General features: G+C 36.7%; 8 protein-coding genes across 8 annotated transcripts; 3 read left to right on the forward strand and 5 right to left on the reverse strand.

Annotated features, from left to right (window-relative positions):
• Positions 1-2,820: 2,820 nt before the first annotated feature.
• LOC123667902 (chorion class A protein Ld2/Ld41-like) lies at positions 2,821-3,395 on the reverse strand. Its single transcript, XM_045601735.1, has 2 exons — positions 3,307-3,395; positions 2,821-3,231 (listed from the first exon to the last, which is right to left on the reverse strand). Exons 1-2 carry the CDS (start codon positions 3,355-3,357, stop codon positions 2,878-2,880), a joined length of 405 nt encoding a protein of 134 aa, XP_045457691.1. The 5' UTR covers positions 3,358-3,395; the 3' UTR covers positions 2,821-2,877.
• Positions 3,396-4,703: 1,308 nt separating this feature from the next.
• LOC123667900 (chorion class B protein PC10-like) lies at positions 4,704-5,492 on the forward strand. The gene is made up of 2 exons (XM_045601733.1): positions 4,704-4,778; positions 4,865-5,492. Exons 1-2 carry the CDS (start codon positions 4,731-4,733, stop codon positions 5,381-5,383), a joined length of 567 nt encoding a protein of 188 aa, XP_045457689.1. The 5' UTR covers positions 4,704-4,730; the 3' UTR covers positions 5,384-5,492.
• A 1,205-nt stretch (positions 5,493-6,697) lies between these two features.
• LOC123667705 (fibroin heavy chain-like) lies at positions 6,698-10,758 on the reverse strand. The gene is made up of 5 exons (XM_045601546.1): positions 10,708-10,758; positions 9,532-9,777; positions 8,556-8,594; positions 7,871-8,437; positions 6,698-6,928 (listed from the first exon to the last, which is right to left on the reverse strand). Exons 1-5 carry the CDS (start codon positions 10,756-10,758, stop codon positions 6,698-6,700), a joined length of 1,134 nt encoding a protein of 377 aa, XP_045457502.1.
• On the forward strand, positions 9,206-9,817 carry LOC123667901 (chorion class CA protein ERA.1-like). The gene is made up of 2 exons (XM_045601734.1): positions 9,206-9,287; positions 9,379-9,817. The coding sequence occupies exons 1-2, from the start codon at positions 9,237-9,239 to the stop codon at positions 9,766-9,768; spliced, it is 441 nt and encodes a 146-aa protein (XP_045457690.1). The 5' UTR covers positions 9,206-9,236; the 3' UTR covers positions 9,769-9,817.
• Positions 10,759-12,149: 1,391 nt separating the features above from the next.
• On the reverse strand, positions 12,150-12,644 carry LOC123667706. Its single transcript, XM_045601547.1, has one exon. It carries the CDS (start codon positions 12,642-12,644, stop codon positions 12,150-12,152), a length of 495 nt encoding a protein of 164 aa, XP_045457503.1.
• A 291-nt stretch (positions 12,645-12,935) lies between these two features.
• LOC123667707 lies at positions 12,936-16,591 on the reverse strand. The gene is made up of 2 exons (XM_045601548.1): positions 14,947-16,591; positions 12,936-14,578 (listed from the first exon to the last, which is right to left on the reverse strand). The coding sequence occupies exons 1-2, from the start codon at positions 16,589-16,591 to the stop codon at positions 12,936-12,938; spliced, it is 3,288 nt and encodes a 1,095-aa protein (XP_045457504.1).
• Positions 16,592-20,026: 3,435 nt separating this feature from the next.
• Positions 20,027-27,473, reverse strand: LOC123667930 (chorion class B protein PC10-like). The gene is made up of 3 exons (XM_045601759.1): positions 27,395-27,473; positions 26,733-27,297; positions 20,027-20,143 (listed from the first exon to the last, which is right to left on the reverse strand). Exons 1-3 carry the CDS (start codon positions 27,440-27,442, stop codon positions 20,130-20,132), a joined length of 627 nt encoding a protein of 208 aa, XP_045457715.1. The 5' UTR covers positions 27,443-27,473; the 3' UTR covers positions 20,027-20,129.
• LOC123667931 (chorion class A protein Ld2/Ld41-like) lies at positions 23,164-23,762 on the forward strand. Its single transcript, XM_045601760.1, has 2 exons — positions 23,164-23,243; positions 23,316-23,762. Exons 1-2 carry the CDS (start codon positions 23,193-23,195, stop codon positions 23,703-23,705), a joined length of 441 nt encoding a protein of 146 aa, XP_045457716.1. The 5' UTR covers positions 23,164-23,192; the 3' UTR covers positions 23,706-23,762.

Raw genomic sequence — 27,473 nt, forward strand, 5'->3', positions numbered from 1 at the left:
CTATTGATGACATAGATCAAGTAAAAAAAATAGATAACGCACTTAGAACAAAAAAGTGAAGCCACTTTTTTAAATATGTGTGAGTGAAGTGTTGACACTTTTTAAAAAAAGTCCCTGAAAATTTTATTAAATGGGATTAAACACAATTAATTTAATATAGGTAAAATGGGTATGCGAAAATAAAAATCTGTTTATATTTTTAAATATATTTACTCCTTTTTTTGCTTCAAATTGTTAAATAAATCTATTGCAGCCATGTTTTGATTTAATGAATTATATAAATCTATGTCAATGAAAATTGCGTTTTTAAGTAATTGATGATTCCTCTGAAGGGCAAGTTCCTGTTTTAAAGACGACTAACTCTTTGCTGTAATGATTTAATTTTTTTACTTTTTTTTTAAATAAAGTTTCTGTTTTTTTTACTTTTCTCTTAGTTTATGTTTTCTAGGTGTATTAAAGATTGAATCTTGGTTAACGACTAATTTTAGACTCATCCGGTAGGTCGTAGAACAAAAAATTCAACATTAAAATACCTAGTAGTAAGTAGTTTTGTACCGTACATGTCAGCTTTATCAAAATGGTTTGAACAAACAGATGAGGATGGCTGTCGTTGTAGTTCATTTCAGCTCATGTGACTACACAGCAGCTACCTATTCTATCTATCTCCTATTAAAATATTCGTTGGAAACCTAAAATCATGATATTTAGTCGTAAAATATGAGTAGTTAATTCACAAATTTAAACAGACACAAACGAGTTAAAAATTCATATTGACTTCAATTTAGGTAAAACATAAAATCAAACGATAAAAAAAAAACAATAATGATGTCCAATTTCTACTTAATTATTTTTCTATGATTGCCTACAATTTACTTACCCGCATTTCGGGCTTATGGAAATAAGAATTACTGGTAACACTCCCTCGGTACGTCATTTCGGGGTATAGAAATTATAAGTTCCGAATAACCTCAATATTAAACATTTTTTGAATATCATATCAAAAATTGACCGCTCCAGCGGGGTTCGAACCCGCGTCTCCGACTTGCCGTGTCGGCGCTCTAGCCAATTAGGCTATGGAACGATGCACCCGCTCGAGCGAAATTTTCGATATGATAATTTTTAATTTTCGGTTTAAGCGAACCGTGGCGCCGTCTATAGTGAGCTCTTTACAGAAACCCGTAACTATTCAAAGTTTCATATTACAATGAAAATCTTTGACAGGAGACGACACCGTGCTATTTTTAATATCCAAGATTTTTATTTTTGTGTTACCCACATTAGGAATTCTAAACATTTTTTGAATATCATATCAAAAATTGACACGGCAAGTCGGAGACGCGGGTTCGAACCCCGCTGGAGCGGTCAATTTTTGATATGATATTCAAAAAATGTTTAGAATTCCTAATGTGGGTAACACAAAAATAAAAATCTAGGATAACCTCAATATTATATTGGAATAACAAAAAATATAAAGTGTTGTATGTACTTACGTGTGAAACGATATTTCTTTAGACTTTTTGTTCACTTTGGTATTGTTTTTGCACCATTTAATTACATAAGAACAGCATTTTGTAGGCAAAGTTACTGTACGAGGCCCTGTGAGATACTAACGAAAATGAGCGTAGTTTGATGCATATGTGTGCGTGAGCGCGTGTGTTTACTTGAAGGAGCCGAGTTTTGTGGCTTCAGTAACAACAAAGGCCGCGCATTATCTACTTTTTTTTACTTCATCTATGATTGATGAGAACTTTGCACCTATATGAGTTACAAGTGCCATCACAGTCTAATGATGGAGACGAAAGATAATCGAGGGAACTTTTCAACGATTTATAGCAATTACCTGTTGTGTGATCATCTGTGTCGCAGGACCAGGTTTGATGATGGAGCTCATAAACACTCAGGTTCTATTCCCGCTCGGAGTGGATATTTATGTTTATACAAATATTTATTTTCGGTCTAGTTATTAATCCTTGTGGTTCTCCCAACCTAGCCTCGGAGAACACGCTAGGCTCTCAGTCCCGGTTGTTATTACGTACACCTGATAGCGAACTTTACTCATAGTATGTCGACGCGTTAGCGCAGTGGTCACAACACTGGCTGTTGCGCTGGCGTTAGTAGGTTCAATCCCCGCGCAAGACAGACATTTGTATTGGCCATATAGATGTTTGTCATGATCTGGGTGTTTGTGCCTGTGTATTGTGTATGTTTCCGGACCCCCGACACAAGAGAAAAAGCATCCTTGTTAGGTCTACCCATCACTAAAAATTGTAAAATAAAATAATTTTTAACAAAAAATACAAGCGACTTCAAACAGGTAACTAAAAAGTGAAAAATAAATTTACTTAGTACAAAGTAATTCGTATTTTGATTTAGTTAATCAGAAATAATTAAATAAATATTTTTTTATTTTAAGGTCGGTGCCAAGTAAATACTACAACAACCTGACTACAATAACAAATACAAACAACACACATAACAAACAAGTACAAAAAATATTATTAGTTATGTCAAAACAATAACAGAATGATAACAGTATTCAAAGTAAATAGTCAATGAAACAAATTATGAAAGAAAACTGAATACAACTTACGAGTAGATACTGGAGTAGTTATTGTTTTACTTGGTACCGACTTCAAAATTATAAAATATTTATTTAATCATTTCTGATTAACTAAATCAAAATACGAATTACTTTGTACTAAGTAAATTTATTTTTCACTTTTTAGTTTCCTGTTTGAAGTCGGTTGTATTTTTTGTTAAAAATTATTTTATTACAACAAATATCAAAAATGAAATTGGAAGTTCCAGTAAAAACCAAAGTAGAGCAATATCATTTATTTTATATCATTTTTGCAGTGTCGATGTTCGAATTGTTGTTCAGTAATGGAAAGCGCCACAACCACAACCGCAGCTGCCAGCAATGGTCACAGCTCCGGCGGCGGGAACGATGCCTTCGAATCCTACTGCACCGAGGATCGGCACCTGACCAGCGACCAGGGTGGTACCAGCGACGCCCATCTCACCAGCGACAGCCACATCACCGACTCCAGTGCCTCCATAGGCAGCTTCACCGATGAAACCATCTCTCAAACCGAAGCCATAGGGTCCAGCAATACCGTCTCCCAATCCGAAGCCATAGGGTCCAGCGATACCGTCTCTCAAACCGTAGCCGTAGGGTCCAGCTAACCCGGCATCCCAGCCAAGAGCACCATTGCACTGACTGTATACATTCTAAAAAATAAAATAGTTTATATTTAGAAGAGGAACTAAAAGTTCGTCAGTCGAAGAAATAAACGAAAGTCTTACCTGGACCAAGCAAGCCTGGACGCAGAGGAGGAGGAAAGCGAAAGTAGACATTTTGGTGTGTGTTTGACGAGAGAAGGTCAGACAATGTTTGTGAAATAAGGTACAGAAGTTTATATAGGTCTTATCCTTTATTGAAACAGATGTGTTGTAATAGACGAACGTGCTTATCTTTATTTATTTTTTTAAGCTAAAAATTGCGTGTGTTTTCTTTTTGTTTTCTATATTTATCAGTTTAAGTTAGTTAGAGTATCTTTTTTGGCTTTTTGATAAAATATTTTACTACAAATTACAAATATTTCATTTTAATTTTACAGCACTTACCTACCTAAATTCGTATTCGCTAAATTTGAAGACATTTATCTCGTCAACAAAACTATGTTTAAGTAGAAATAATTGTGTTTGCTAGCAAACGAAAAAAAACGACATCGATTGCATCGACAAGTAATACAACATAAGTAGACGAGAAAAATTAACAAATGCACTAGTCGTCACTATGATTTTCTAGGGTTCCCCTCGATTTCTCTAGGATTCCATCATCAGATCCTGGTTTCCTTATTATGGGTACTATTTATCAGTACTCTTGGGATATCTCCTTTCCAACAAAAAAGAATGATCAAAATCGGTTCATAAACGACGAAGTTATACCCCCCGTCTTTTCTTCTTCCTCCTTCTTTTTTGAAGTCAGTTTAAGAAACAGAATCCTTGTTATTTTGAAATATATTCATACGATCTCATTTTGATGGATAATTTAATGTTTTTGTCTTGTTGTATCTTATACAAGACGATATAAAAATAATTTAAGGTTGTACTTGTATGAAAATTTTTACTATGCTTAAATATGTTTAGCCTATGACAACCGCTACTGCTATTGGTAGAAAAACGAGTGCAAAACTCGAAATTTCTTATGAATTGTCTTTTTATTGACGATATTGATTTAAAACTGAGTTTGAAAGAACAACAAAAAATTTATTTTACTTCTAAATATAATGTAATAAACCTTTTTTACAAGCCGTTATTTAGAAAAGTTATTTCCAGGGAATATAATCAATACTGAATCAAAAAATGTAGTTTTTCATTTTTGTTTAACTGTATTTTGATATGAATAAATTTAGACGAAACTAATCATAATTTCAACTAATAATCCTATTTCGTTCTCAAGTGAGAGGATGAATATCTACTGAAGAATAAAAAGTATACTGATAGCTTTTGGAAAATGTGATGAATTGCGGACAAAGTCGCAAGTAAGGCCATTGAATCAATAAATGTCAAAATTGTCACGTCTCATTTATAGTAAGTATACGATAAAATTAAATTACAAAGTTTTCTCAGGTATGGTCAGGATATGTAGATTAGAGGTTTTTTCGTATAAATAGAAGGTGTTTTCCATCTTCAATCACTGTAAAGTTTGTGTTCAAACAGTAAACATGTTCAAGGCCGTGCTTTCTGTCTGCGCTCTTGCGCTCATGGTACAGGTAATAAACATGATAAAAATTACAAATTTTGATTGTGTACATGAATTTTAAAATGTGATTTTGATAAACCATACATTTTTTTACAGTCCATTGCTGGCGCATGCATTGGAGATGGTATATATGGAGCTTACGGTGCTCTTGGTCCTTACGGAGCTTACGACGGCTTCGGTGCTTATAGCGGCCTTTACGACGGCTTTGGAGCTTTCGGTGCTCGAGGTGAACTTGGAGTTCGTTCTTTAGCTGCTTCGAACGGTGCAGGACTGGCTGTATCAAGCGCTTCCGCTTACCCAGCCGGAGTATCCGTTTTATCCGAAAACGCCATTGAAGGACCTCTTGCAGTCACCGGCGCTCTGCCGTTCTTGGGAACGGTGGCTCTAGAAGGAGCTCTGCCAACTGCCGGGTCTGGTGCTGTCAACTACGGCTGCGGCAATGGAGCCGTCGCCATATTGGCTGAGGACCTCGCCCCCGCTGGCAACGCTGGTCCACTCGGCTATGGCATTGGTGCCTGGGGTGCCGAGGGTTTGGGCTACGGTTCTCACGGCTATGGAATTAATGGCCTGGCTGGACCGTTCCGTTCCGGATGTGGATGTGGTGCTTTAATCTAAGAACTGGCTCTTGGTTGTTTGAAAATAACGTGACAACATCCTTTTAAAATGAGTTTTAAGTCTCGAAAATTTCAACGGATACAATACAATAAAATCCAAATTACATTAATGTGTGTGTTTTACTATTTATTTTTGACGCATCAAAATTACTACAAAATATGATAAATTACTGTAATTATTCTTTAAAATAAAACTATTTTTGGCTGAACTCAACATAATTAAGTAGTCTACTTATATCACGTGATTAACATATTTGCTAATTACGGAATAGATTATGGATATCATTTGTAAATAGCTATAATGATTAATTTGCAAATTTCACTTTAAAAACAATTAATAAATAATTATTAATAATTTGTGTGACACAACACAGTTTCGAAATATGTTGCCAAAGAAGTCTTTTAGTATTTTCTAGTAATAAGTTGCAATAAAATATTTTTGGTTGGTTGATTTTTATATCTACCATGAACATGAATGAATTAAAAAATAATGAATAAAGTTATAAAGAAAAAAAAAACAGTTTTCCGCCACTATTCATTTGATTTTCAGTCCGCCAAAATAGGTAAACCCTTAAAAAAAGGGAAAATGCGACTCAAACCACGAAAAAACTTCGTGACGTACCTCATGCAGTATCAGTTAGAGTAGCAAATAATTGGTTTAAGCGTTTTCGGTTAGGAAACTTTAATGTAGGAATAAACGTGACGAAATTTTGAAAAAAGTGGAGCCAGATTGACTTTTGAGTACTTACAATATAGCCGAAAATCTGAGAATCGATCGAGAAGTCCCAAAATTTCTACAGCAACGGAATCCTGTCACTACTGACAAGATAGCGGCAAGTCATCGAAAAAATTTGTACATATATAATTAATGTAATTAATTTCAATGTAAATACGAAGAAAATTTTTCTTCTATCTAATGTACAAATGTTTGTTCAAAATCAAAAATTACTTTGTTCAAGCAGGCTACACAGCGCTTTTGAATGGTCATTAACATAAAATTCCGAATGACATAATATATTACAAACAGTACAGGACCTGACATTAATCCCCGTGATATAATCATTTTAGCACATATTCAGAAGGCTTTGTTCTGTTAAATGATACGTGTTGAATTATATTAGTAAGATAAGAGTTGGTTTAATAGAATTATCTGGATCACGCAATCAAATGACTTGGATAAATCACAAAACACATCAATAGCAATAACTGCTCGCAATCTGATACTAACAGCCGATTATTCAAATCCTTAGATGGATTTGAGTAAAATACAAAATTAAATATACGGGTTCCACCAATGAACATTAATTATAAGCTATTATGGAGGTTGCAAAAAACCACTGCTGCCAGCGATGGTTACATCTCCAGCTGCAGGAACAACGGCGCCGAATTCTACAGCACCGAGAATTGGCACCTGACCGGCAACCAGGGTGGTACCAGCAACACCCATCTCACCAGCGACCGCCACATCACCGACTCCGGTGCCTCCGTAGGCAGTTTCATCAATGAAACCGTCTCTCAATTCGAAGCCAAAGGGTCCAGATACCGTCTGTCAAACCCAAGTCATAGGGTCCAGTAAGACCATCCCTCCAAACGTAGCCCTAGGGTCCGTCTAATCCAGTTTCCCAACCAATAGCGCCGATAGTCGTGTATATTTCCTTGTGCCTACTTATACATTTTAAACCTAAGCATGGTCTTTATTTTCTAATGTTTACGTGAATTTCACTAATTATAATGAAGCAACTTTTTCAAATTGTATCGCCGTTTATTAGGTTTTTCACATACTCGACATTTCGGATACGTTACAAGGACCATAGTTATGGGAGGATGGTCTTTTATTATTAAATTGAATTGTATTTTTCATCACTGTTCAGGTCACTTTAGGAACACAAAAGTTTGAAATAAAAAAGGATGAAACAAGCTGTATCCCTGTGATATCGAAAATGATAAGGAGTATATTATAAACTAAAGTGGTTTCTTTGTTTGAAGGCGGTAAATCTACTGGGTCAGCTAATTGAAATAATCAAATTACACATTTTAACAATCGAGAAGGTTTGAAAGGTATATATCTTTATATAGGAAATGACTATAGGCAATGGTACACCTCACAATTTGAATGAAAAATGAATCAGTAAGTGTAAACATCGATCGTTATACTAAAATGTAAAAAAAAATTCAGAGCAAATGAGCTGGGATTCATATAATAATGAGTGAAAAATGGTGTGAGAAACCTGATAATATTTGCAAACAGTAATCACGTGAAAGCTGATTCCAAACTGCTCAGCTTAACAAACTACAGATCATTAAATAATAATAAAAAAATACTATACTACAGTATTGGTGAGCCATAGCCAGAATGAGACAACATAATTATTATGTATAATATGAATTTTATTTGATTTGTTAAATAATTTCAAATTAATGCAGTCAGATTTTACCAAAATAGACAACGTTTCATCACGCAGTCTAAAGCCAGTCATTAGATTAATGCGCCACATCCACAGCCGCCACGGAAGGGTCCAGCAAGGCCATTGATTCCATAGCCATAAGGACCGTAGCCGAAACCTTCAGCACCCCGGGCACCGATGCCGTAGCCGAGTGGACCAGCGATGCCAGCGGGGGCGAGGTCCTCAGCCAATATGGCGACGGCTCCATTGCCACAGCCGTAGTTGACAGCACCAGAACCGGCAGTTGGCACAGCTCCTTCTAGAGCCACGGTTCCCAAGAACGGCAGAGCACCGGTGACTGCGAGAGGCCCTTCAATGGCGTTTTCGGATAACACGGATACTCCAGCTGGGTAGGTGGAAGCACTTGATACAGCCAGACCTTCGCCATTGGAAGCAGCTAAGGCACGAGGTCCGTACGCTCCGTAAGGGCCAATTCCTTCAAAAGCACCGTAAGCACCGAAACCGTCAATGGCGCCGTAAGCACCGCAAGCACCAAAACCGTCGTTAGCTCCGTATAAACCAAGTCCATCCGAAGCTCCGAATGCTCCGTAAGAACCGGCCAGACCGTAAGGCGCAGCCAATCCAGCTCCCAGGCACGCACCAGCGCCGGACTGAAAAGAAAATGTTACGGCTTAAAACATTTTTAAATAATTACTATAAAACATAGATTACATGGAAAAAAATTCAAAATTATACCACATACGAGTAAGCTTTTAGTAATTTCTTTACCTGGATCATGAGCGCCAGGGCGCAAACAGAAACAACAGCCTTGAACATGTTTTCCGTTTAAGCACAAACTGGTACAATAGTTAAAAACGAAAAGCATCGACTATTTATACTCATAAAATATTATCAGCGTAAAGTGAAGAAAACTTAAGTTTAACGTAAGTTGTAAACCAAAACGTGATATTTCCGTCGTTGATGCTACGTTATCCAAATGCAATATTATTCAATGAAATTCAGTACGATTATGTTACTGGCCTATTTTACCTTATCTCGCAATTTAAATTTTTAATGTGTTTTTTTTTTAGGAAAATTCTTGACGACAGTTCTAAGAAGAACTAGTGAGTAGCATATCCTCTTTGTTACGACTCCAGTAAAGACCTTATAAATCTAAAACTATATGAGTATGTATTTATCGTACAAAAATAGTTTTCTTTTTTTTTATATAAAGAAGGAGTAAATCAGAGCAGAATGATTAGGAGTGTATTACGTTGTATACTTTGTTTTCGTAGGAAAATACTAAAGTCATAAAAAAATGTTAGCCGTGTTTATGTAATTGAGAAAATATAATGATAAACACGTATTCTATTTGCAACATATCAAACTGAATAAAGTTCAAGCTATATAAGCATGAATTCCCAACATCACAGACATTGTCTGACCTTCTCGTCGAGCAAATACACCAGTATGTCTACATTCGCTTTTCTCCTCCTCTGCGTCCAGGCTTGCTTGGTCCAGGTAAGATGTGAAATATTTCTTTATATTTTCAAGTGCTTGCAAATTGTATTGTTCTTTTGATTTCCATCTAAAGGGCTTGTTTTTGTCGTAGAATGTTTACAGCCAGTGCCTTGGTACTTTGGGCTGGGAAGCTGGTATTGCTGGACCCTACGGCTACGGTTTGAGAGAAGGCTGTGCTGGACCCTACGGCTCTGGTTTGAGAGACGGAATCGTTGGAGACTACGGTCTCGGTATTGGAACCGGCCTTGCTGGACCTTTCGGCATCGGCTTGAGAGACGGTTTCATCGGTGACGCTGCCTACGGAGGCTCTGGAGTCGGTGACGTGGCTGTTGCTGGTGAGATGGGCGTTGCTGGTACCACCGTGGTCGCTGGTCAGGTGCCGATCCTCGGTGCCGTAGGATTCGAAGGCATCGTTCCCGCCGCCGGAGCTGTGACCATCGCTGGCAGCTGCGGTTGCGGTTGCGGCGCTTACCGTTACTGAATATAAACTCTAACACTGGCAATTCAAAAATAAAACGATCAAGTCGATACTGCTTTATTTAATTTTTTATTATACCTGAAATTAACCTGTTTTCTATTTATAATAAGTTCAGTATTCTTAATTTGGTTTGTAACAAACAATGTATCTAAATATTGAATGATTGGCTTACAATTACTTGCATAGCTGATTGTCTATTTTATGATTTTTTAAGCATTTGAAAAGCTATTAAAAGTATGTTGGCACTATTTTATACTTTAATTCTAGGCTATGTAGATGAAAATCTACAAAAACTCAATAAAATTAAGCAGCTGAGGTACAGCAGGAAATATCCTGCTCAAAATCTGGAGAAGTCCGACTGGGCTAGTACCTTGACCTTATAGAAGATCACAGCTAAGTAATATTGTTTTCAAGTAGCATTGTGTTCCTGTGGTGAGTAAGATGACCAGAGCTCCTGGAAGGGTTTGGGGGTAAGGTCGGCAACGAGCTTACGACGCTTCTGGTGTTGCAGGCTACCGTTACAATTATTATAATCAACCGCTTACCATTAGGTGAGTCTTACGCTTCTTTGCCGACCTAGTTGTATTAAAGGCCAATGTATACGTAACGTGTTTTTACCCGGATGGAACGGGACGTGAAACGAACGGGGAGGAAATAATATCATCGGCGACGACGGTTAGTACGTCCCGTCCCGCGTGTGCCCCGTCCCGTCTGTGATTCCGCTGCGTATGCACAGTCGAAATGATGATAATGATGATGACTGACTTACTGTCACAGTGTGTATGCATTAAAAAATCCTCGTCAGTATTTACTATCCATACTCCGTCCATCCCTTTCGCGTTCTAATGCCGTCCCGTGAACGTTATACATTCTAAAAAAATATTTAACTTTTAGAAAAGAAACAAGAGGTTCAACAGTAGAAGGAATAAGTTAAAGTCTTACCTGGACCAAGCAGGCCTGGACGCAGATGAGGACGAAAGCAAAGGTAGACATGTTGGTGTTTAAAGAGAAGGTCAAACATATCTGTGAAATTAAAAACCAATTTTTGGATATGTCATGAACTTTATTAATGCAGATGATTTGTAATAGACGAACGTGTTAATCTTAATTTTAAATTTAAGCACAAATAGTACGTTCATTTTCATGCTATGTCCTGAAATTGTTTCATAATTTTCGTATTTATAATACCACTAATTAAATATGCTTACTTGATTCGTCCTTTTTAAATTTAGTTTTTTGAGAATCATATATGTTTCTTCCTATGAGAAATGTTAACAACTGAATAACTGTTCAATTGAATAAGGTTGATATTTGCTTGCGGCGATTGGTTTTAAGAAAACGACGTGTAGTTTGAATGCAAGTTTATTTGCGACTGATTTGACCATCATTCATCATAGTGGACTGTGCAAATGCACGCATAGATAGTTTATCTATAAACATGTCTATAGGTATACAACACAAAATTTTAATCTGTTTGGACATTCCGCCCGCCAAAGAACATAGTTCTTTAAACTACATATTAACAAAACAATCCAACTCTAATATTCTAACAAAAATGAGAAATACTTATGCATGAACTAATACATAACAAGTGCAAACACAAACGTAAACTCAAACACAGGTAATAAGTGTTTACTGTAAACAAAAACCCTTAAGAAATAAAATCGAAATACTTATGCGTAAACTTAAAACATAACTTAGTGTAAATATAAACGCAAACTTAAAACATAATAAGTGTTAATTGTAAATACAAACTCTTAAGAAATTCTTAATAAAAACAATTTAAGTAATCGAATAACAGCCTGACCAAGTATCCTTGTTAATTACAGTAAATAAATACTTAATACATTAAATCAACGCAAAGCGCGTTCGTTTCAGCCGACAACGCATTGAAATCAGTTATATCGACAACAAACCGGTTTTACAGATACATTATTAGAATATAACTAGATATAGCAATACAGGAGCATAGCTCCACTGCACTTAGCAACACAGGTAAAGAGTAGGTTTGGGAAAATTCATCATAGTACAAGATAATTTTTTTTTTTTTTAATTATTATTTTTATTCCTTAAGGTCTAACAAAAATACAATATAGGTAAATACGAAAAAATATCCGAATTAGTCGAACCATTCTCGAGTAATGCTATTGGCAACATTCATTTTTATTTATATAGATAAATATATTTCATTTTGTTAAAATACAAATTTTACTCACTGGACGCCTATATTCTCCTGTTTTACATCTTACGTATACGACACGGGTTACATTATCGGGTCCAGGATATTTTTTAACAATCTTACCAAGTAACCATTTAGCTGGTGGTACATTGTCTTCCTTCAAAACAACAATATCGCCTATTTCTGGTTCATCACGCTTAGTGTTCTACTGATACCACTGATTTAAGTTAACTAGATATTCCTTATACCATCTATTCCAGAAATCTGTTACAATTTTTTGCGTTAAGCGCCATCTATCCAAACCAACAACATTAGAATTAGTGTAATCCTCATCTGCAATATTTAGCAGAGGTTCGCCTACCAAGAAGTGGCCTGGTGTCAAGGGTAAAGGATCATTTGGGTCATCGCTTAACAACGAAATCGGTCTCGAGTTTAAACACGCCTCCACCTGCGCCAGGACAGTCGACATTTCTTCGTAAGTAAGCGTACTATTCCCTACTACTTTTTTCAAATGGGTTTTGGTGCCACGCACCGAGGATTCCCATAGCCCGCCAAAGTTAGGCGAGTGGGGAGGAATATAATGCCAGTTGGTTCTTTCTAGAGAAAGTAGCTCTGCTATTTCTCCAGGAAGAGAAGATTTGGCACTGTTAAACATTTCTAGCATTTGCTTATCAACATGCGCCAACAAAATTAGTGCCATTGTCACTGTATATATCCTGACAATGGCCTCTACGAGCAGTAAATCTCCTAAACGCAGCAATAAAGCCCTTGGCAGTCATATCAGTTACTGCTTCTAAATGGACTGCTCGTGTGACCATACACACGAATATGCAAATGTAACCTTTATAAGACTTAGCTCCTCGGCCTGGTGAAAATCTTAGTAAGACAGGACCACAGTAATCAACACCAGAAGATTTGAATGGCTTACTGGGTTTCAACCGTGCCTCTGGAAGCAGGCCCATTATAGGAGTAGACTTCTTTGTTGAGTATCTCATACAAATAGTGCATTCTCTAAAATATTTTTAACACGTTCCTTAGCACGTAAGATCCAGTACTTGGTTCTTATTAAGTTTAACATAGCCTGTGGGCCACCGTGCAATGTTTTGGCATGACCATCCGCAATTAAAACCTTGGTAAAATGATGTTTACCAGGCATAATTATCGGGTGCTTCATGTCATAGCACGCGTCCGATTGTGCTATGCGTCCACTTACTCTTAATATCCCTTTTTGGTCCAAAAAGGGACAAAGAGATCGTAATTTACTCTTTTTAGGCACACATCCTTCAGTATTTAACTGTTTTATCTCAAATAAAAACTCGCGCTCCTGAACTTGTTTAATGCATCCTAATAAGGTTTCGTTCATTTCACTTGATGTGATATATTTAGGTAATTTAGGTCTATTATCTTTCTTTAATTTATAATTTAAAACTCGTCTACAATAGGAAACAATTTTTAATAGTTTATTCAAAGATGAATATTTTGACCAAATAAAATTTTCCTCAATGTTAGATAAAACGGTTAAAGACTTGATTCGTTCCTCTTCATGTGTGTCGACTTGTATGCTCTCTGTTTTTACAGTAGCTTCTGATAACCATTGCGGCCCTCTCCACCACAACGTATGCTCTCTCAAGTCTTTGGGTGACAGACCACGCGAAGCACAATCCGCGGGGTTTGTCTCGGAAGAGACATGACTCCACTGCTGGTAATCCATTATATTCAATATAGTGGACACTCTGTTGCTAACAAATGTAGCCCATCGACTTGATCCTCCTTGGAGCCATGCTAACACTATGGTGGAGTCGGTCCATCCATAGAGATGTTTCTTAGGAATATCTAAAACTTGTGATACTTCACAAATAAGCTTGGCTGCTAAAGTGGCACCACACAATTCAAGTCGGGGTATAGAAATTTCTTTGACGATCGGGGCAACTCGTGTCTTCGCGGCCAGTAAATGTACGTACACTCTATTCGATCTATCAATCACTCGTGTGTAAACTGCTGCCGCAAAGGCTGTTTTTGAAGAATCTGAAAATACATGTAACTCTCTCTTGCACTCTTGTGTAAAATTTAACCATCTAGGTATTTTGAGATTCTTCAAATCCACTAACTCTTGTCTGTATTTTAGCCATTCATCATGTAATTCGTCCGTCAAACTTTCATCCCACTCCACACACCCACTCCACAGTTTCTGAATTAAAATCTTAGCATTAACTACCACTGGAGAAATCCAACCTAATGGGTCATACAATCTCGCTACTTCCGATAATACTTGTCTTTTAGTGACTAAATCCTTAGGTTCAGGTAAGTCTACTACGTATTCAAAATTATCATTCTTCCTATTCCAACTCAATCCTAACACCTTGATTAAATCATTTAATTTAATAATTTGCCTTTCACTTGTCTCAATTTTTCCAATCTGTTCTAAAAACCTTTCATTATTACTGTTCCATTTCTGTAACTCAAAACCTGCACTCCTCATTAACTCATTCATCTCCTCATAAATTTTGATTGCCTCACTAACCGTATCAGAACCAGTCATCAAATCATCCATATAGTAGCCCTGTTTTGTTATTGCCGCTGCTAATGGATACCTTTTCTGTTCTAACTCAGCAAGTCTGTGCAATACCTTGACCGCTAGATATGGCGCGCATGCTGTACCGAACGTTAAACTTTTTTTTTTTTTTTTTTTTTTTTTTTTAAATATATAGACTAGCGCTTGACTGCGATCTCACCTGAAGTCAAGTGAAGATGCAGCCTAAGGTGGTGCGCGCTTGCCTAGAAGATGCCTATTCACTCTTGATTTAAAGATACCCAAGTTATAGTTCGTTGGAAAAACGGAAGCCGGAAGGGCATTCCAAATTTTTGCGGTGCGTATTAGGAACGAGGAAGCAAATCGTTTAGTGCGAGATCGTGGGATTTCAACCACATAGCGGTGCAGATTCATGCGATGCCTTGCGGTTCGGTGGTAGAAAGGTGATGGTGGAAACGTAACAATTTGTAACGTTGTATAGGCTCGGACGGGTCGAATCTCCAGACAATTCTCTGAAAATCTGTGTCCTTGCCCGCCACTCTCACCATTCGATACATTTTGACAATATCGGCTACGATACAGATTTTATGATGACGCCATCTCATCAAGATGTGCCTTAAATCTTGTTGTAACCTTGGCCCAACAAGAAGCTCGTCATTTAGTGATACACCGTTGTCACCTTTGCTTGAAGCGTCAAAGACGACTCTCACCTTGGTAGTGTCTTTATCTTCACTCACCACAGCGTGGTGAGGAAGATAGACAGCCTTTGATTTCTGCAACTCACTCTCAGAAACCATTCTCATGTGATTCATACTCAAGTACTCACTCATAACCTTATTATATTCTTCTCTCAATTTTAAATCTTTCGATAACTTTCTCTCTAACCTTTCTAACCTATTCACTGCTCTCACTTCTGTTTTACCATATTGACACTTAGGATCGTCCGTTGCAAAAGGCAATCTCACTATAAATCTCCCTTCGTCATCTCTCACTGTAGTTGAATCAAACAAATCTTCACATACTTTCTCGCTATTAGTCATCTCTTTCTTTATTAAATTAGGCTCATTTTCCATTTCCCAAAACCTTTTAAGTAACTCATCCTCTTTCATATGTATGTGCCTGCTAATGAGATTATCCTTTGCCAACGTTCGATCTCCCTTTGACATTCTTCCTGACAAAATCCATCCAAATACTGTGTTTTGTGCTATTAAATTACAAGCAGGATGCTTCATAACGCCATCGAGTAATATTTCGCTATAAACCTCTGCACCTAACAGAATATCAATCTTACCTGGCGTCGAGTATGTAGGATCCGCTAAAGGAAGCTTATCAATTTCTAACCATTTAGAAACTAGACTCACGTTGGTAGAAGGAAGCAGTGACGTTAATGAATGCAACACATAAGCATTAACTAGGATGTAACTAGTTGTATTATAACGTGATTCCAAGCGAAGTGTAACCGTGTTTTTTATCTTCATACGACCATTCCCCAGACCTGACACCCAGCCACTTACCGGTTTACGTACAAGACCCAATAACTGCACAGTTGACTCAGACACAAAAGATGCTTGTGACCCCTGATCAAGTAAAGCGCGAATTATGTATTTAAAACCATTAGAATGGAATACCTTAACCTTCGCCGTCGCAAGTAGCACGCAGTCGGGTTGTAGCTCTCCTCTAGAAAATGCAGTAGTTATGTGTGTGTCACCTCGCGTCGTATTCGCCCTCTCCTGTTGTGGTTCACTCGACGACACTGCGGCTGCCTGTTCCAGGTTACTGGCTGGCTCCTGGTTCTCTCTCTCAAAGTGTAGCATCGTGTGATGTCTTCTCCCACATTTCTTGCAGCTGAACGACTGACGACACTTAACAACCGCATGAGTTGGTGCCAGATAATTAAAACACAATTTGCTAGTTTGAACAAAGTCTTGTCTTTGCTTAGGTGTCATAAGGCTAAAACGCTTGCACTGGTTAAGATAATGAATTTCATGACACATCGGACACTCTTGTTTAGCTTTTGACTTCTTCTCCTTTTCCTTCTCTAATGACGCGTGAAAAGATTTCGACTTAGCAGCTGACTTTGAAGGTTGTGCGGCGCGGTTACCATTTGTATCTATCATTTCTAATGTCCTAAATCTGTACTCTAAATAATCCCTCAATGTATCCAAGTGGGCAACTCATCACATTTCATATTTAACTGCTGTTCCCATTGTTTGACAGATTCCGTGTCCAATTTTGAGACGACTAAGTAAATGACAGACGCGTTAGCGTAGCTGGATTCAGTGCTAATGCCTAAGTTCTCCAAAAATTTAAGACAAGTAGATGTCGTATTCAACAAACTCCTAATTGCATTGGCTGATTCTGTTTGAATTTTCTTTGTGCTAAATAAAGTCCTCATAACAGCATTACAGTTATAACGCGTATTATTGTATCGCCGAATTAATTGCTTCCATACTTCCTCATAATTTGCATCAGTCGTTGAAAAATTACTAAGTAAATTTAACGCTTCTCCACTTAAATTAGACTTCAAGTAATGTATCTAAGATTTTTATTTTGTGTTACCCACATTAGGAATTCTAAACATTTTTGAATATCATATCAAAAATTGACCGCTCCAGCGGGGTTCGAACCCGCGTCTCCGACGTACCGTGTCGGCGCTCTAGCCAATTAATACAATATAATAGGTATACCCAATAATAGGTATACAACACAAAATTTTAATCTGTTTGGACAATAACTCTGAATCTAATATATTCCACATTTTAACCGACTTCCAAAAAAGGAGGAGATTCTCAATTCAAAAGTATTTTTTTTATGTATGTGACTTCAGAACTTTCGACTGGGTGGACAGATTTCGACAAAAAAATTTTTAAATCGAAAGGTGATGTGTGTAATTTGGTCCCATTTAAATTTATTTGAGATCTAACAATTACTTTTCGAGTTATATCTAATAATGCCTTTTTTACTTGACGCTTTTTTCGTCGACCTACGTTGTAGTATACCACATAACTTTTTACTGGATGTACCGATTTTGATAATTCTTTTTTTGTTGGAAAGGAAATATCCTTAGTTTGGTACCATGATAAGGAAACCAGGATCTGATGATGGGATCCCAGAGAAATCGAGGGAAACTCTATCGATTTTGATAATTTTTAATTTAATCGAAAGCTGATGTTTATCATGTGGTCACAAATAAATTTTGAGTTTTTTTAAGTTTTTTTTCGTTCGCGAGCAAATACAATTATCGGAGATATACAATTACAAAATAATACAAATTTATTGTTCTTAAAACTCACTGGTTCTTATAACCCACGTTACTTTACTACGAAACAGCGGACACGAGTACAAGTGATGGAAAAATCTAAAGTTTTGCTCAAACCTTGTTGATTTATTGACATCATTTTAGTTATTAGTAAGAAGACAGACACACCAACGGTAAGAAACTTTAATATAACTAAAACAACTTTCAATTTATGGTTAAGTATTATTTGATATTTTTTGTGAACCTTATAAATAATTAACCTTAAGATCGTAACGTCTTATTTATAGCTTCATATAAGGGTATCTTTCTTTTTAAGTTTTTAAAGTTATAAAAAATAGATTCGAGTTTTTAATATGTATATATAATAGTGCGTTTTATCTACACAAATAAATAAAATCGGAGTATCTGTTTGTACTATTAAAATATCCACTTTTAAACATTTTTTTTAAATATCATATCAAAAATCGACCGTTCCAGCGGGGATCGAACCTGCATCTCCGACTGACCGTGTCGGTGCTCTAGCCAATTAAGCTATGGAACGATGTACCCGTTAGATCGAAATTTTTGTTATGATGATTTTATTTTCGGTTGTAAGCGACCACAACCGCTTAACTAAATACATATGGATGTATACACTCTTCATATCATTCATTATCATCATTTCATCCCATTGCAGGTCACTGCTGGAAATAGGCCTCCACAAGACAGCGTCAAAAATGGCATGAACTCATGTGTGTAGCCCATGGTTACCACGTAGGGCTTACTTTGTTGCACCGAAGACGCTGCTGCCCGTCTTCGGCCTGTGTATTTCAAAGCCAGTAGTTGGATGACTATCCCGCCATCGGTCGGCTTTATAAGTTGCCAAGGTCGTATTGGAATTGTGCTATCTCTTCTATATATATCTAAGTCGCCTCTTACGATACCCACGGGAAGAGAGGGGGTACCAATTCTCGGCGCTGTAGACTTCGGCTGCGTTGTTCCTGCAGCTGAAGCTGTGACCATCGCTGGCAGCAGTGCTTACCATGACTAAGCAAAATAGTTAATACTGGCACTGCAAAAATAAAATTATTGCAATGACATCTTATTTTTTTTTTTATTGAAACCTCCATAATAGCTTGTAATTAATGTTCATTGGTGGAACCCGTATATTTAATTTTGTATTTTACTCAAATCCATCTAAAGATTTGAATAATTGGCTGTTAGTATCAGATTGTGAACAGTTATTGCTATTAATGTGTTTTGTGATTTATCAAAGTCATTTGATTGCGTTATCCACATAATTCTATTAAGTCAACTCTTATCTTACTAATATAATTCAACACGTATCATTTCACTGAACAAAGCCTTCTGAATCTGTGCTAAAATGAGCATTCCTCAGGGATTAATGTCAGGTCCTGTACTGTTCGTAATATATTATGTGATTCGGAATTTTATGTTAATGACCATTCAAAAGAGCTGTTGTAGCCTGCTTGAACAAAGTAATTTTTGATTTTGAACAAACGTTTGTACATTAGATAGAGGAAAAATTTTCTTCGTATTTACATTGAAATTAATTACATTAATTATAGATATATGTACAACTTTTTTCGATGACTTGCCGCTGTCTTAGTGACAGGATTCCGTTGCTGTAGAAATTTTGGGACTTCTCAATCAATTCTCAGATTTTCGGCTATATTGTAAGTACTCAAAAGTCAATCTGGCTCCACTTTTTTCAAAATTTCGTCACGTTTATTCCTAACGTTAAAGTTTCCTGGACGAAAACGCTTAAACCAATTATTTGCTACTCTGATACTGCGTGAGGTACGTCACGAAGTTTTTTCGTGGTTTGAGTCGCATTTTCCATTTTTTAAAGGATTTACCTATTTTGGCGGACAGAAAATCAAATATATTCACGCGAAAAACTTATTATTATTTTTATTTTTTAATTCATTTCTATTCATGGTATTAAAATCAACCAACCAAAAATATTTAATTGCAACTTTTTACTAGAAAATACTAAAAGACTTCTTTGGCAACACATTTCAAAACTGTGTTGTGACACAAAAAATAATTAATAATTATTTATTATACACTATTTATTAATCGTTTTTAAAGAGAATTTTGCAAATTCATCATTATAGCTAGTTCCGAATGATATCCAATTAGCAAATATGTTAATCACGTGATATAAGTCGACTACCTAATTATGTTGAGTTCAGCCAAAAATAGTTTTTGTTAAAGAACAATTAAAGTAATTTATCATATTTTGTAGTAATTTTGATGCGTCAAATATAATTAGTAAAACACACACAAATTAATGTAATTTGGATTTTATTGTATCCGTTGAAATTTCGGAGACTTAAACTCATTTCAAAACGATGTTGTCACGTTATTTTCAAAAAATCCAGAGTCAGTTCTTAGATTAAAGCACCACATCCACATCCGGAGCGGAAGGGTCCGGCAAGGCCATTGATTCCATAGCCGTAAGAACCGTAGCCTAAACCTTCGGCACCCCAGGCACCAATGCCATAGCCGAATGGACCAGCGTTGCCAGCGGGGGCGAGGTCCTCAGCCAATATGGCGACGGCTCCATTGCCGCAGCCGTAGTTGACAGCACCAGACCCGGCAGTTGGCAGAGCTCCTTCTAGAGCCACGGTTCCCAAGAACGGCAGAGCACCAGTGACCGCGAGAGGTCCTTCAATGACGTTTTCAGAAAGAACCGACACTCCAGCTGGATAAGCGGAAGCGCTTGATACAGCCAGTCCTGCACCGTTCGAAGCAGCTAAAGAACGAGCTCCAAGTTCACCTCGAGCACCGAAAGCTCCAAAGCCGTCGTAAAGGCCGCTATAAGCACCGAAGCCGTCGTAAGCTCCGTAAGGACCAAGAGCGCCGTAAGCTCCATATATACCATCTCCAATGCATGCGCCAGCAATGGACTGTAAAAAATGTATGACTTATGAATCAAATCCTTAATAATAATCCTTCACACACACACACACACACACACACACACTTCAGCCTATCGCAGTCCACTGCTGGACATAGGCCTCCCCAAGTTCGCGCCAGACATCCCGGTCTTCCGCAATCCTCATCCAGCCTACACCGGCAATCTTACGTAGATCGTCGGTCCAACAGGCCGAAAGACGTCCCACACTGCGTTTGCCAAGACGCGGTCTCCACTCCAGAACCCGTCTACTCCAACGGCCATCGGTTCTGCAACACAGATGACCAGCCCAATGCCACTTCAACTTGCTGATTCTGTGGGCTATGTCGGTTACTTTCGTCCTCTCGCGGATAATCTTATTTCTAATCCTATCTTTGAGAGAGACCCCAAGCATAGCCCGTTCCATTGCACGCTGAGCGACTTTAATAATAATCCTTATATCAATACAATGAAAATCACATTTTAAAATTAATGTACATAAACAAAATTTGTAATGTTTATCATGTTTATTACCTGTAGCATGAGCGCAAGAGCGCAGACAGAAAGCACGGCCTTGAACATGTTTACTGTTTGAACACAAACTTTACAGTGATTGAAGATGGAAAACACCTGCTATTTATACGAAAAAACCTCTAATCTACATATCCTGTCCATACCTGAAAAAACTTTGTAATTTAATTTTATCGTATACTTACTATAAATGAGACGTGACAATTTTGACTTTTATTGATTCAATGGCCTTACTTGCGACTTTGTCCGCAATTCATCACATTTTCCAAAAGCTATCAGTATACTTTTTATTCTTCAGTAGATATTCATCATTTCCCCTGAGAACCATATTATTTGTAGAGTAAACAGTATCTGGTGATCTAGATAGGATTATTAGTTGAAATTATGATTAGTTTCGTCTAAATTTATTCATATCAAAATACAGACAAAAATGAAAAACTTCATTTTTTGATTCAGTATTGATTATATTCCCTGGAAATAAATTTTCTAAATAAGGGCTAGTAAAAAAGGTTTATTACATTATATTTAGAAGTAAAATAAATTTTTTGTTGTTCTTTCAAACTCAGTTTTAAATCAATATCGTCAGTAAAAAGACAATTCATAAGAAATTTCGAGTTTTGCACTCGTTTTTCTACCAACAGCAGTAGCGGTTGTCATAGGCTAAACATATTTAAGCATACTAAAAATTTTCATATAAGTGCAACCTTAAATTATTTTTATATCGTCTTGTATAATAATAAGGACCTGGGTGACCGAGCTTAGCTCGGTATTTTTAGTAAATCGTGTTTGTTGAAAATCTTTAAATACGAATTACATATTGATAAAATTTGAATAATATTTTTCGATTTTATTTTTTTTAGAAAAAAAAGAAAAAAAACGATAATCGATCTGGAAAACTTGAGGATTCGAACCATGATCTTTTCGGCCGACCGCGATCGGCCGATTTCCCCTGAGCTATTAGAACTTTGTTGACAGATGCGAAATTTACCTTCTTATTCTAACGATATTGTAGCTATTTTTTCATTGCCTAAAAACAGGGATAAAACGACATTTTCTAAAAATGAATCCTAGCTAGATTTATTTATCTCCCCCGAAATCTCCTGCATACTAAATTTCATGAAAATCGTTGGAGCCGTTTCCGAGATTCAGATTATATATATATATATATATATATATATATATATATATATATATATATATATATATATATATATATATATATACATATATATATATATATATATACAAGATTTGCTCGTTTAATAGTATAAGATAATAATAAGATTTATTTATTTTCTCACCACAATATTGCTAACAGGACATTAGATAGGTACATAATAACATGGTATAAGATACAACAAGACAAAAACATTAAATTATCCATCAAAATGAGATCGTATGAATATATTTCAAAATAACAAAGATTCTGTTTTTTAAACTGACTTCAAAAAAGAAAGAGGAAGAAGAAAAGACGGAGGGTATAACTTCGTCGTTTATGAACCGATATTGATCATTCTTTTATTGTTGGAAAGGAGATATCCCAAGGGTAGTACGATGATAAGGAAACCAGGATCTGATGATGAAATCTTAGAGAAATCGAGGGGAACCCTAGAAAATCATAGTGACGACTAGTGCATTTGTTGATTTTTCTCGTCTACTTATGTTGTATTACTTGTCGATGCAATTGAAGTCAGTTTTTTTTTCGTTTTATTGACGAGATAAATGTCTTCCAACTTAGCGAATACGAATTAAGGTAGGTAAGTGCTGTAAAATTAAAATGATATATTTGCAATTTGTAGTAAAATATTCATCGAAAAGCCAAAAAATATATTCTAACTAACTTAAACTGATAAATGTAGGAAACAAAAAGAAAACACACGCACTTTTTAACTTATAAAAATAAATAAAGATAAGCACGTTCGTCTATTACAACACATCTGTCTCAATAAAGGATAAGACCTATATAAACTTCTGTACCTTGATTCACAAACATTGTCTGACCTTCTCTCGTCAAACACACACCAAAATGTCTACTTTCGCTTTCCTCCTCCTCTGCGTCCAGGCTTGCTTGGTCCAGGTAAGACTTTTGTTTATTTCTTCGACTGATGAACTTTTAGTTCTTCTAAATATAAATTATTTTATTTTTTAGAATGTATACAGTCAGTGCAATGGTGCTCTTGGCTGGGATGCTGGGTTAGCTGGACCCTACGGCTACGGTTCGAGGGATGGCATTGCTGGACCCTATGGCTTGGGCTTAAGAGACGGTATCGCTGGACCCTATGGCTTCGGATTGGGAGACGGTATTGCTGGACCCTATGGTTTCGGTTCGAGAGACGGTTTCATCGGTGAAGCTGCCTACGGAGGTACCGGAGTCGGCGATGTAGCTGTCGCTGGTGAGATGGGCGTTGCTGGTACCACCCTGGTCGCTGGTCAGGTGCCGATCCTCGGTGCAGTAGGATTCGAAGGCATCGTTCCCGCCGCCGGAGCTGTGACCATCGCTGGCAGCTGCGGTTGTGGTTGCGGCGCTTTCCGTTACTGAACAACAATCCGAACATCGACACTGCAATAATGATATAAAATAAATGATATTGCACTACTTTGGTTTTTACTGGAACTTCCAATTTCACTTTTGATATTTGTTGTAATAAAATAAAATGTTCTTTTTTGCACATTGTACGTAAAATCCCCCGTACGTAAATCCCGTAGATCCCGGTTTACCTGATAACGATCGTTACTCATAGTAGGAAATATATCCGCCAACCCGCATTCGAGCAGCGTGATGGATTATTTATTTATTTATTTCATACATACAAGTTTAGAGAGCTTTGCTCCAGACACAAGTAAATCAATCAAAAAAAAAAAAAAACGCCAAAACAGGTATGACAAATGAAGAAAATAATGATAAATGTAGTATTAGAATATACATTCTTATCAAAATACAATAATTAAAATTTACAATGTCAATAAAAATATACTCAGTGGATAAAATTAAAAGAAATAAATATCAATAATTGTAGAAATTACAATATATCTACAACAATGTCAAAATACAAAATCTAGTCAAAATTCAGAATTATGTTTATAAATACATTTGTAAGTAAGTATCAGTATATTAGACGTCAAATCAACAGAAAAAAAAACTTCAAAATTAGATAAATAAAATATTACTAATGTCAGGATTAAATTATACAATAAAATAAATTTATAACGTACAAAGATATTTATAGGTATTTTTACAGAAAACAGAGATTTTATCAGCAAATAAGTAAGATTAAGAGCTCTGATCCTTCTCCTACATGGGGAAAGAGGCCTATGTCCAGCAGTGGGATATTACAGGCTGAAGCGAAAAATTTTATGATCGCTACACATTATTATAAAGGTAGGACTTATTTATTTATTTATTTTATTTATTTAACTTATACGAAGAATTTAACCTACCAGTGATAATATCAAAGTTTTTCTGTAACGTCGTGACAGATTTATATCAGCATAGTATCTAGTATATATATCGCAGAGTTACGTAGAAGTAGCCTAAGTTATTTCTTATTACATCAGCTATCTACCAGTGAAAGTCCCGTCAAAATCGGTGCAGCCCTGAAAAGTGGTTATTTTAATATTACAAACAGACGCTCGTATTTTATTTATTCGTATAGATATACTTCTAATTTTATTCTACGACAACGCTTATGCACAATCGTCAAACTTATCGTAGGATAGAAATTCCATGCATCCAAAAACGTTGCTAACTGTCATGAATCAATTAAAGTTGATGTGTAAGAATATTACATTTGTTTCTCAATACTGTATGTGTATTTCTGGTTTTTTTTGGAGTTAATAGTATAGGTTATGGATAACTGTAGTTACTGAAATGTAAAACCAAGTCCCTTGAAATATTTACAGGACAATCTTTAAAATATATCAATGCAACAACATCAATTACACAAGATCGTCGCAGTCGGTAGATAGCGTGGTACTGAGACATAAAGATAGAAATAATTGTGTTTGCTCCCAAACGAAAAAAAACCGACTTCAATTACATCGACGAGTAATAAAACGTAGATCGACGAAAAAATAGACAAGTTACTACGCGTTATCAAAGATTACTCAAAAAGTAGCTATCAGATCTCGGTAAAATTTATTTGTGACCGCATGATAAACACCAGCTTTCGATTAAATTAAAAATTATCAAAATCGGTAGAGTTTCCCTCGATTTCTCTGGGATCCAATCATCAGATCCTGTTTCCTTATCACGGTACTGAACTAGGGATATCTCCTTTCCAACAAAAAAAGAATTAGCAAAATCGGTACATCCAGTAGAAAGTTATGTGGTATAATACAACGTAGGTCGACGAAAAAAGCGTCAAGTAAAAACGCATTATTAGATATAACTCGAAAAGTAGTTGTTAGATCTCAAATAAATTTAAATGGGACCAAATGATACACACCACCTTTCGATTTAAAGAAAATTTGTCGAAATCGCTCCACCCAGTCAAAAGTTCTGAACTAACATACATAAAAAAAATACAGTCGAATTGACAACCTCCTCCTTTTTTTGGAAGTCGGATTGATCCATGCAATGATCATTGGCTGCTTGTAATTTTGTTATATATATAAGTCGGAGACAGTCATTAATTCAGAACCTAAAAAGGAAGTTTGACGCGGTGTTCTGAGGCTGGCAGCATTGTCACGCTGAATGGTCAAGAGAACAAGACGTCGACGCGTCGCACAATTGAGAAGAAATTTGTGAAAATCATTAGAATGAACATTACGGCAGTTACAACGTAGTTTTTTTGACAGGCTAGCTGTGCCCGCGTGGAATTGGACAACAAAACTTTTTGTTCAGTTCTTATGGTGTAAAATTAAATAAATGTGTAAAATAAAAGTAGCCTAAGTTACTTCTTATTCCACCAGCTATCTGCCTATGAAGGTCCCACCAAAATCGATCCAGCCATTTCAGAGATTAGTCGGAACAAACAGACAGACAAACAGAAAGACAAAAATTGTAAAAAATGTTATTTTGGTGTATGTACCATAAATACATCCTATTTTTTATCATCCTTATTTTAATGTTACAAACAGACATTTCAATTTTATTTATTTGTATAGATTATTCCACTGTTCGCCCACATGACTTAAGACGTTTTAGTAAGGATAAAGCTGTCGTCGACACATGTATTTAGTATAAATATGTACAATGTATATTTGGGCCCCATATACGAGTATAGATAGATGTGTTAGGTTTTTAAAGTGAAATTTGCAAAATTCGTCATTATAACTATTTCTGAAAGATGGCCAATTAGCAAATATATTAATCACGTGACCTACTGACTTCAACCAAAAATAGTTTCACTGGATAGTAATTTATCATATTTTGGAGTATTCTTGATACATCAAATATAAATAGAAATTTAAAACACACTCATAAATGTAATTTGGATTTTATTTATTCGTATCTGTTGAAATTTCCAAGACGTAAACTAATTTTAAAAGGATGTCGTCATATTGTTTTCAAACATATACAATCATGGTTTTTATGAATCCAGAGCCAGTTCTTAGATAGCAGCACCACATCCACATCCGGAACGGAAGGGTCCAGCAAGGCCATTGATTCCATACCCGTAAGAACCGTAGCCCAAACCCTCGGCACCTAAGGCACCAATGCCGTAGCCGCGTGGGCCAGAGATGCCAGCGGGGGCGAGGTCCTCAGCCAATATGGCGACGGCTCCATTGCCGCAGCCATAGTTGACAGCACCAGAACCGGCAGTTGGCAGAGCTCCTTCTAGAGCCACGGTTCCCAAGAACGGCAGAGCGCCGGTGACTGCAAGAGGTCCTTCAATGGCGTTTTCGGATAAAACGGATACTCCGGCTGGGTAAGCGGAAGCGCTTGATACAGCCAGACCTTCGCCATTTGAAGCAGCTAAGGAACGAGGTCCGTACCCTCCGTAAGGGCCAATTCCTTCAAAAGCACCGTAAGCACCGAAACCGTCAATGGCGCCGTAAGCACCGCAAGCACCAAAACCGTCGTTAGCTCCGTATAAACCAAGCCCATCCCTAGCTCCGAATGCTCCGTAAGAACCGGCCAGACCGTAAGGCGCAGCCAATCCAGCTCCCAGGCACGCACCAGCGCCGGACTGAAAAGAAAATGTTACGGCTTAAAACATTTTTAACCATTACAAAATATATAAAGTTTTAATATTATAATACATAAGCTTTTAGTAATTTCTTTACCTGGATCATGAGCGCCAGAGCGCAGACGGAAACTACAGCCTTGAACATGTTTACTGTTTAAGCACAAACTTGTACAATA

The sequence above is a fragment of the Melitaea cinxia genome, chromosome 29, assembly GCF_905220565.1.
Source record: "Melitaea cinxia chromosome 29, ilMelCinx1.1, whole genome shotgun sequence".
NCBI classification, from domain to species: Eukaryota; Metazoa; Arthropoda; class Insecta; order Lepidoptera; family Nymphalidae; genus Melitaea; species Melitaea cinxia.